The sequence below is a fragment of the Triticum dicoccoides genome, chromosome 1A (assembly GCF_002162155.2).
Source record: "Triticum dicoccoides isolate Atlit2015 ecotype Zavitan chromosome 1A, WEW_v2.0, whole genome shotgun sequence".
Lineage (NCBI taxonomy): Eukaryota > Viridiplantae > Streptophyta > Magnoliopsida > Poales > Poaceae > Triticum > Triticum dicoccoides.
Window position 1 is genome coordinate 260,347,563 of NC_041380.1, and position 10,880 is coordinate 260,358,442.

A 10,880-nucleotide genomic window follows, 5' to 3' on the forward strand; every position below is an offset into this window, starting at 1 on the left:
CAACTTTATTATTGCCTCTAGGGCATATTTCCTTCACTTGTGATGGTGAAGAATAAAAGTGACAGACTGCATAATAAAGGTTGCTATCACAAGGGGCAATGCAACATGACGTTCTTTTGCATTAAGGGGTTGAGCATACAAACAAATAAACGCATGGCAACCTCTGCTTGCCTCTGTGAAGGGCCTATCTTTTACTTTTGTGTATTTACTTTTATGCAAAGAGTCAAAGTTTTCCTTCAATTCCTTTTTATTTTTCTCCTTTGGAAAGCATCATGTGGTGAGGAAAGATCTAGGCACATATGTCCAATTGAATATAGATAACATGAGTTATTATTGTTGACATCACCCTTGAGGTGAATACGTTGGGAGGTGAAACTATAAGGCCCTATCTTTCTTTGTGTCCGGTTGAAACGTATTGTTCATGTGTACGCTGTGAGTGTTAGCAATCATAGAAGACTATATGATGGTTGAGTATGTGGACTTGTCTAAAGGCTCCGATACGTGACCCTTCCTAAAGATGATGAATTGTAGTTGCAAAGTTGACTAAGAACATAGTTTGTTGGTTTTTAATAGAGTTTTTGCTTTATACTTCAATTGTGTGATGAATTGTTACTTATTCATGAGAAATATATGATAAAAATTCTATGATAAAAGTCTTATGTTTAGTTTTGTTCCTATTATAATAATCAACATGATGCTTCTATGTCTGTATTTTGTTTTTATCAACACCTCTCTCTCAAAGCATGTGGACATGTTTTTCGATTTTGGTTTTCGCTTGACAACAAGCGAGGTCTAAGCTTGGGGGAGTTGATACGTCCATTTTGCATCATGTTTTCTTACTGTTATTTATGATGTTTTTATCCATAATAATTCTTTTTGGAGTAATTCTAATGCCTTTTCTCTCATAATATGCAAGGTGTACACAAAGAGGGAGAATTCCGAAGCTGGAAATCTGGACCTGGAAAAGCTATGTCAGGCTGCCTATTATGCACAACTCCAAACAAGCTGAAACTTCATGGAGAATTTTTATGTAATATTTGAGTAATATTGGAGCAAATAACTATCACAGGGGGCCCACCAGGTGGGCACAACCCACCGAGGCGCCCAAGGGAGCCCAGGCGCGCCCTGGTGGGTTGTGCTCACCCAGGCCCACCTCCAGTGTCCATCTTCTGGTATATAAGTCATTTTGATCAAGAAAAAATAAGGAGAGGACTTTCGGGACGGAGCGTCGCCGCCTCGAGGCGGAACTTGGGCAGGAGCACTTTTGCCCTCCAGCGGAGCGATTCCGCCAGGGGAACTTCCCTCCCGGAGGGGAAAATCATCGTCATCATCACCAGCAACTCTCCCATCTTGGGGAGGGAAATCTCCATCAACATCTTCAACAACACCATCTCATCTCAAACCCTAGTTCATCTCTTGTGTTCAATCTTGTTACCGGAACTATATATTGGTGCTTGTGGGTGACTAGTAGTGTCGATTACATCTTGTAGTTGATTACTATATGGTTTATTTGGTGGAAGATTATATGTTCAGATCCATTATGCTATTTAATACCCCTCTGATCTTGAGCATGATTATCATTTGTGAGTAGTTACTTTTGTTCTTGAGGTCATGGGAGAAATCATGTTGCAAGTAATCATGTGAATTTGATATGTGTTCGATATTTTGATAGTATGTATGTTGTGATTCCCTTACTGATGTCATGTGAACGTCGACTACATGAAACTTCACCATATTTGGGCATAAGGGAATGCATTATGGAGTAGCAATTAGATGATGGGTTGCGAGAGTGACAGAAGCTTAAACCCCAGTTTATGCGCTATTCCGTAAGGGATCGATTGGATCCAAAAGTTTAATGCTATGGTTAGAATTTATTCTTAATACTTTTCTCGTTGTTGCGGATGCTTGCGGGAGGGTTAATCATAAGTAGGAGGTTTGTTCAAGTAAGAACAACATCTAAGCACCAGTCCACCCACATATCAAATTATCAAAGTACCGAACACGAATTAAACCAACATGATGAAAGCGACTAGATGAAATTCCCGTGTACCTCAAGAACGCTTTGCTTATCATAAGAGACCGTTTTGTCCTGTCCTTTGCCTCAAAAGGATTGGGCTACCTTGCTACACTTTTTTACTATTATTGTTACTTGCTTGTTATGAATTATCTCGCTATGAAAATACTCCGCTACTTACAATTTCATCGCTTGCAGACATTACCTTGCTGAAAACCACTTGTCATTTCCTTCTGCCCCTCGTTGGGTTTGACACTCTTACTTATCGAAAAGAGCTACAATTGATCCCCTATACTTGTGGGTCATCACGCGGTCTCGCCCGAGCAAGGTGTCCTTCAATGATCTCCTCTGGCCTCCGTTGTCATCGCCGTCGTGGCACCGCCTGGGGCCAGCCGAAGGCATGCCCCGGCATCCCATGGACGCCACCTGCACAGGGGGCGCACGCGCGGCCCCTGGCCGTGCGGCTGCCAGCCATTCTCCACCCCAGGCACCCAACCATCACCCGGGGGGCGGCTTGGGTACAGGCGGTCAACATCGTCCGAGGAGGGGAACTCTGCCCGGAGTGGGAGGAGCGCAAGGACAGGGGCGACTAGTCTTCAAGCGATTGATGTGCACCAGGACGTCCCACCGGAGAAGCGACAGCGGCGGCGCCACGGTGCTGCTTGGCGGCAAGAGACCGTGCATCTCCTTGGCATGATTCCACAACGTCCTCTTGGTGAGGATGTGCGGCAGCTCCCAAACCGAGACGGCGAACAGCTTCGTGTCCGAGCACTCGAAAGTGCGGTTGTCGAGGTAGTCGATGATGAGATTTTCTCCGAGTGCGTCCTTCACGCACTCCAGTGTCTAGAGCTGCATGGGCAGCTTCTCCAGAACGACACGCACATGCAACATCCATGTGTCGTGGAGGGCGTGTGTGTCCTCCCTCCATGGCTCCAGCAGGAACGTGATGCCGTCCACCATGATCGAGCCCCACCGCACGATGAGGTCCTTGTGGGCCAGCAGGTTGAAGTGGATGAAGAAGTCCTCCGGGTCATGGCTGGTGAGGCGGGTGAGGTGCGCAGGGATCTGAAACTCCTTCTCCACCACCCAACCGATGGAAATGGGGCTGGCGGCATGGAGCTTGCTGACCACGGTGACCACGACCACGTCCTACTGCAGCAGGAAGATATGTTGCTCCATCTCCGACGTGGAGGCGATCACCTTGTGGCTGTTGCACGTCTGGTGCTCGTGGTCAATGCAAATCATCCTGTGGACATCGCCATGAACGAATCATCAACCCCGCATGTTTTTTATTGGACCGATGATAAGTGTTTGTACATGAGTTATTGAAATCGAGGTGACTTCAGGGGGAGCTGACCCCGCAACCCATAGGATTTAGGCCCATGGTGTGGCCTTCTTTTGGGAGTAATAGTACAAACCTACCACTTTGGGGTTAGGGTTACAGAAAGCTACCACTTTTCTAAAAAATTCCCTAAAACCAACCATTTTTTGGTTGTCTGTTTCAAAAAACGCAAATTGTTGAATGTTAACTCGACAAGTCCACGTTAGCGCTAGAAAGACGGCGCGCGGAGGTAGGCTTTTCTGTAGCCGATTTTTCTACCTGTTTTGGGAAGAAGGTTCCCAAAAAGGGCCTATTTTCTATTGGTTTCTTTTACTGGTATTTTTGTTTTTTTCCTTTTCCTTTTTCTGTTTTTCATAAATTCACAATTTTTTACAAAAAATTCAAAATTTTCAAATTTTGTTGAGATTTTTAAAAAAATGTTCAGAATTTTCATTTTTTCGTTCATGCTTCTATATGTTCATAATTTTAAAAACAATTAACCTTTTCAAAAATAAATTAAAAATTCAAAAATTATTCAGAAATTTAAAAAATGTTTAGAATTTAAAACATTTGCACACTTTTCTAAAAATGTTCACACTTTTGCAAAAAAAATTCAAAATTTGTGCATGTTGTTCAACAAAGTTTGGAATTTTATAATTTGTTCACAATGTCAAAAAATGTTCACATTTAAAAAAATGTTTGTTCTTTTTAAAGAAGATTGATATTTAAAAACTGTTTTATGTTCAAAAAAATGCTCTGATTTTCAAACATTATTGGCCTTTTAAAAAATCATTCACTATTTCTAAGAAATGTTTGTTTCAAAAAGTGTTCGGATCTGCCGTCTGAGTTTGTTCTTAAATATCCACGCTACTCAATTTTCACATACACCCAGCTCGACTAAAAGATGGTCAAGACATAGAGGTCAAGTTCGTATCCCTTTGAAGGCATTTTTGTGAATTTATTATACACCGTGGTGCTACAATGTTGAACGGGCATTCTCACGTAATGGGTCGGCCCAGCCGGGGCTCCATGCGTGCGTCACTGGCATATTTGACGCAAAATGCGTCAAGTAGGAGCTCCCCGCTATAGTACACCATCAACATAGCTCAAGTTGCAACATTCAAACTTGTAGATTATTGTGCTGCCTGATTCTTCCGAGGCCTTAGCATGCTTACAGGGTGATGGCCTAGCTCGCTCAGCGTATGGTCATCTGGTTGCTGAAATCCAAACACTTATGGGAAGCCGGGAGTTTATTCGTCAGAAGTTTCGTAGGGAACAAAATAGGGTAGCAGATCGATTGGTGACATATAGTCGTACTGAGTGTAGCACTGCTGTATGACTACGCAGAGGACCCCGATGTATAGAGGAGCTCTTGCCTCTTGACTGTAACCCTATCATTTTGAAATAAAACTATTTCCCCCCGGGAAAAAAAAAGAGAGCTCAAGTTGCAAATGAGCGGGTTGCAGTGAACGGCTGACGCAGCAAATCAGATAGGCGTCGATCCGATCTGCGCGTTGAAAAATGGCCTTTTCCTCTCGTTTGGACATAATGCATGAGTGGCCCAGTGTAGAAGAAATAGTTAGTTAGGCCTTGCATGGGCAGTGAAAACAAGGCCTACTATGCTGGCCCGTGTATTTCTAGAAAACTGGCCCCTATTTATTTTTTGAAGTTCGATACTGTTACAAACATTTCTGCTTCATGCAAAGCAATCAGATTATCAGACAGATCACAGAAACATGTTTTGGTGTGCATCAGTGCATGGCGCAATCTGGTGCTTGTAGACATGGAAGTAGCAATGGAGTTCTAACAGAAAGAAGAATAAGTTTTCTTTCTGGTGTGTAGTTGTTTCATAGCCTTACAGGAGCTCCCTAGACAGGGTCATGTACCACACAACAACTCATACATATCAGAGGGGATGATCAAGCGGTAAATCATTTCTTCGGATTTATGCAAGCGCAGCGAGTTTTGTTGTCCTCCGAACTGCAATGAGCAGCCGCGGCAGCCTCCCTGTCGGCGATAGCAAGCAATTCCTGGCTTGTTCACAGAGGAGACGCGTCACTCTCCGGTGCTTCCTACTGCAGCAAGCACCTGCAGCTTCAACCTACAAGCTAGCTCTAATGCCCCCATCATCTTGACCAGATCCTGGATAGCGTCACAGCTGTGACTATGAGTGAGTAGTGTATGTTGTACTGTCGTCTCCTCCTGGCGCTCAGACTCTGGAGCACGCCGCTATAGCCGGGCCGCCCCTCGTCTCCCTGGTGTTGTAGGAGCTGCACCCAGGACACTTTTGCGCCAGGACGTGGAAGCGCACGCTCGACGTCGCCCCGCAGTCGTTGCAGAGGATCCATACCTGGAAGAAGAAGAAGAAGAAACACATCACTGTTTGTTCAGGTTCCAGCATTGGCAAGATGGTTACATGGTGTGGTTGTCAGTTTGTGGCTTACCACCTCGCAAAAAAAAAGTTTGTGGCTTACCATCTTCTTCTGGTAGAACTCTGGCATCGGCGTGGCGGCGACCTCCTGGTCGAGCTTCTGCCATGCATCGGTCATGTCGCAGGCCGACCGTGAGCAGACCGGGCACGAGAAGCTGGGGAAAACAAACCAACCAACCAAGCAAGCATCTTGATCAGATCAGACCCTCTCGTCCATTTCATGTGAACAAACAGCTGTCTGAAGAAATGCTTACTGGTGATGAACCCTCATCTCGTTCAGGCATTCCAAATGGATCGTGTGCCCGCAGTGCAGTACGCTGATGTCCATAGTCGAGTCAAATAGGTACTGCGAATCAAAAACATGGTTGTCTTTAAAGATCAAGAATAGCTAAATCACGAGTGTTTAGGGCCTTGATTAGAGCAAAGCCTCACCTCGAAGCAGACAGGGCAGTTGTGATGCATTGCTCGTTCCACACAATGATGAGAGTCCTTCAAAACATTGCTGTAGCAACACCCTGTCAGTGAACAAGGGCATGATTGCTGTTAGAGCCATCTTTAATGGAGAGACATGCCATGAAAAGCTTACAACACAGTAACTTTCACACCCAACGCACCGCATTTTTCGCAGTGGAAGAAGTTGTCTATGCCGCCAGTTCTGAATAAGGAGAACAATGTATCCAACATTTGATCATTCTGGAAGAGAAAAACAGTAAACGTTTTGATGAAAAGAAGGATGACCGTAAATTAGGCACTTGCCTGCAGATGCCGCATCCATCGCAGTGGTACTGCTTCTTTGAGATCTGTAATAACAAGGTAACACAGCTGTCAGACATCGAAAATGAAAATGCTTAATAGAGTAACTATTCCTTGGCTCAGGAATGTGAACACGCTTACATCATCGTCAAAGAAGTTGCATTTTTCACAGAAGTATTTTCCCATGCATGCCCCGCAACCGGAGCAGTTCTGTTGCACCTGTTGATCCAAACGAGCAGTTTTCATGTCATGTCATGCCATTAGTACAGTCAAAAGGTGAAAGTTACTGTAGAATTACACGTACATCCTGTTCTTTGTTGCAGAGAGAGCAGATAACCTGTGATACATCACAAAGTAGAATAGCTTTAGTAAGTATGTGAGTTCATATGATTCCTACTGACTAGTGTTTTCTTTGGAGAGAAAAGAGAGAGAGAATAAGAAGTCCACTGTAATTGCCCAATATAATTATGTGACGAGAGAGGTGGTGGACATGGACACATGGTGGAGCTAGCTACATGGCTACCGGATGCAATCATGGCCTTCAATTATGCGCCAGCTCAATCAGTGAAGTGCCGTTAAATCGAAATTAATCTTGATTGACAGCGAAGTATCCTTTGTCGTTTCCATTTCTTCCACTTTCCCCTTTCTCCGAGCCGCCTCCGTTGTGGTGACGCCGACACATCGTCGCATCCGCATGGACCTACCTAACAATCATGTGGAGTCGATGACCACGCCGGCCGGCCGGCCACTTGCGCCGATTCTGATGGCGAGAATCGAATATAAAACAGAAATATCAAGACCCGGCGGGTCATCCAAAGATAAACCCTACGTATCAGTTATCTGACGAAACGGGGCGGAAAAAAGATCTTGGGATGGGCGACCGGGCTCCCTTGGCCACTGCATGGCAGTTGGTGCCTTGGAACTGTCCATGCGTGCACAGCCATAACCATCGGATTGGAAGGGAGTGAGCAAGTGGGATTGCAATTCTACCGCCGGTACCCGAGTGGAGGAGGAAGAAGAAGAAGGTCGAAGGCATACAGCAAAACACGGAAGAACTGGGGTTGAATTCGGTAAGAGAGGGGGATAAGGAGCACGCACCTTACTGATTTCGTGGCGGGGGATTTCGTGCCGGTCGAGGAGGTCCACCTCCAGCGAATTCTGCAGCAACACAAACAGGCCCAAATGTTTCAGAACCTGTCCGAATTCAGAGCACAGCCCGACCGACCGCGAAAACGCGCGGCATGGCGTTGGCGTTGGCGAGAAAGGAAAAGGCACTCTATCCAGACCTTAGCTTGGTTATGGCAATGCCGGCAGCCGAAGACCTCGCCGCAGCAGGGCGCCCGTATCCTGCACCTCCTCGTGTAATGCTCGCAGCTTCACCCGGAAACCACGAATCAGCGGCAAACCCGACAGATGCCATCTCTGAGTCTCGAACTGAAAAACTGCTTGGTTTGATTTGATTTGCTTACCCGTGCTGCTCTGCTCCCAAATCCATCTGTCCGGCCGTCTCTGCTTCCTCCGGGTTTCCTCTCTGGGAGAGGAGAAGGAGATGCGATCAGCTCCGCCGGAAGGAAGGAATCGGAGTCCGGGAGAGGCTCGCTGCCGTACGCCCGCCCACGCGCACGCGCACGCGCCCGGCGGGAATTAATAAGAAAGAATGGGGAGCCTGTGTTGTGCGTGTTGGAGGAGAAGCGCGGGACGCGGGCCGGATATATAGGCAGAGCAGAGGGGGGCTGGACCTGGACCAGCTTTTTGTTTTTTCATTTCGTTCACGAGTTGAAGTTTTGCTTGTGTTCCAACTTCCAACATGTGGGATGGCCGCCACCTTCTTTCCATGAAGTGAATCCCAAGTTCAATACTCCGTATAATGTACTACTCCAAAAGACTTAAAAAAAGGGAATTTCCGTTTGAGATGCAGTGGACATAACCATAAACTCGCTCACATGTCAACTCTTTTATCATCTTTTATTTGACGATATGATCGAAGCAAAACTTGTTGCTCCTCCCTCACGACTTGGTCACTGTTATTACTATTATTACTGTTATTACAGGTATGAATTATAAATCATTTTAATGACATGGCTAGTACTGTCCGATGGGTGATGCACTTAGACGTGAGCTGGAAAAGCTAATTGTACCTATCAACCCGTCAATCACCATCCGTATATCAACAAAAATAATGCAAGTTGCCAGCGGCAATACGCGCCCACGGAAACATACTGGGATGGTTTCCCAGGGTCGGCGGGAGGGGAGGTCGGCCTCGGACCAGTTCTGACGGTGCCGTGGCTGGATGCGGATTAGGATGACGGCGGTTACACCTTACAGGTAGGAGCGGATAGGATGCGGGGTCGCCGGATAGACCTGCCAACTAGGACCAGCTTGTGCACGACCATTCAAGGTTACCCTACCCATAATTTTTTCTTTTTATAACAACCTAAATTCTGCATCTTTTTGGTGTTTTTTTTTTGCAGGAAAAACTGTTAATCTATTCATCTTTTTGGTGTTTCGAGGCTGCTGACCCGCAAATAGACACAGTAAATATCAAATTTTTTTCATCTGGACGTTGTCCGCAAACATGATGCGGGAGCCTTCCAACCAATGTTGTTTCCAAATTTATCCATTGGCCGGAGAGAGGAGAGGGGGACCATGCAGATGAAGAATGAGAAAAAAAAGGAGAACCATGTGGTTACTTTTGGTTGGTCAGGTGGATGTATGGACTCCCGCAAAGCCTCCCACGTTCCTCCTCCGACCTTGCCTATTCATCCTTGTTCCTCCCCTCTCTTCTCCCTCGTCCGCGTTGTCCCGCCCTAACTCCGCCGCCACCCTTGCTCCGTCATCGGCAACACCACCAAAACACTCATCCCCTCCGTTCTCGCCCGTCCGGACACGGTCGCCAGCTCGGACGCTGTCGCGGTACGCTCCTGCTACTCCTGGACTACGCCTTGCCCTCAATGTGTTCGACAGAATGTCCGACCCATTATTTGTGATTGTTTTGTAGGCAAAACGATGGATTCTAATGGTTCGTTCGACGAGGTGTACGAACACATAGAGCTTGATGAATTGATTCAAAAGGAGTTCTTCGATTCGTCGGATTCAGACAAAGAAGCCGAGATGATGATGATCATGAGCATCCAACAGGAAATGGACCGGGAGGTGGAGCAGATTCTCAACTTAAAGGGTTCGATCAAACGGAGAAGAGTTCTGAACCGGGATAGGGCCTCTCGAGCATGGCTACTCTACAAGGACTACTTTGCTCCTGTCCCAGTTTTCCCTGATAAATGCTGATGACATGTTGTGTCATTTTGCACAATATGATTGTTGAGGACGAAGGTGATGATGCTGCCCAAACCCATGATTTTGACAAACCTAGAGAACAAGTCCACATCTCGGAACGACAAGATGCAGATCAGCTTATCATTTTTTTTTGCAGATGCATAGGAATCTTTGAGAACATCACGTGCACACACAGTTACTCAGTGATCTTGTGGAGCGTATGTGGACCCACAATAAAAGCCAAAGAGCTATTGTTTGAACAGTGCACTTCAAATAAATTTTATGTTCAAACATATATTTTTGCCAACAAATGTTTATTTACGTGTGATATTCACATGTACGATGGACGTGCATGGATTTGGGTTTTTGCATTTGATGAGTGTGGCCGCCCGGCAGCCGATATGAGGGACCATCCATGTGCACGTCCGGGCACATCCGCTTATGTTTAGGGGGCGGATTTGCCAAGTCTGGTCGTAGATGCTCCAACATATGAACCACATGTTAGAATTAAGATATGTTTTCATTGTTCGAACCCTTGCACGTGCTCTTTGAAACTAGACTCTGCATGAGTATATATTGACAAGCTTTTTGTGTGCAACTTTTTTATGCTACATTATGCAACTTTCATCACTACAGAATTCAACCTAAGTGCAACACGTGCCAACTTTCTGTTTTAGGTAAACAAGTTGCACATCAATTGTTAGGAAGTTGGGCGGAGCAAAAGACAAAGTTTCACATCCACTCGTAGTGGTAGGTGGGACTAAGGTGCACACATGTGGATGGAAAGTTGGACATCAATTGTTGGGCGGTTGGCCATGGCAGCATAAAAAGTTTCACATCTCACTCACAAAGATAGGTGGCATGGTGAAACTGCACGTCCACGAGAGCGGAGAAGTGGCACATCGACTGCTAGGCAGTTGGCCAGGCAGCATCCGAAGTTACACATCCACTATTAGGAAGTTGGTTGGGGCAGCATACGAAGTTGCACATCTCACTCATAAATATAGGTGGGGTGGTGAAAACTGCACGTCCACGGGGAGAGGGAAAGTTACACATCGACTGCTAGGCAGTTCACTACTAGGGAAAAG

General features: G+C 46.0%; 1 protein-coding gene across 1 annotated transcript; it reads right to left on the reverse strand.

Moving 5' to 3' along the window:
- Nucleotides 1-5,121: 5,121 nt before the first annotated feature.
- Nucleotides 5,122-8,211, reverse strand: LOC119268023 (E3 ubiquitin-protein ligase RZFP34-like). Its single transcript, XM_037549519.1, has 11 exons — nucleotides 7,989-8,211; nucleotides 7,806-7,893; nucleotides 7,618-7,677; nucleotides 6,824-6,856; nucleotides 6,661-6,738; nucleotides 6,523-6,566; nucleotides 6,381-6,421; nucleotides 6,199-6,281; nucleotides 6,021-6,112; nucleotides 5,810-5,921; nucleotides 5,122-5,685 (listed from the first exon to the last, which is right to left on the reverse strand). The coding sequence occupies exons 1-11, from the start codon at nucleotides 8,012-8,014 to the stop codon at nucleotides 5,545-5,547; spliced, it is 798 nt and encodes a 265-aa protein (XP_037405416.1). The 5' UTR covers nucleotides 8,015-8,211; the 3' UTR covers nucleotides 5,122-5,544.
- Between the last annotated feature and the right edge of the window lie 2,669 nt (nucleotides 8,212-10,880).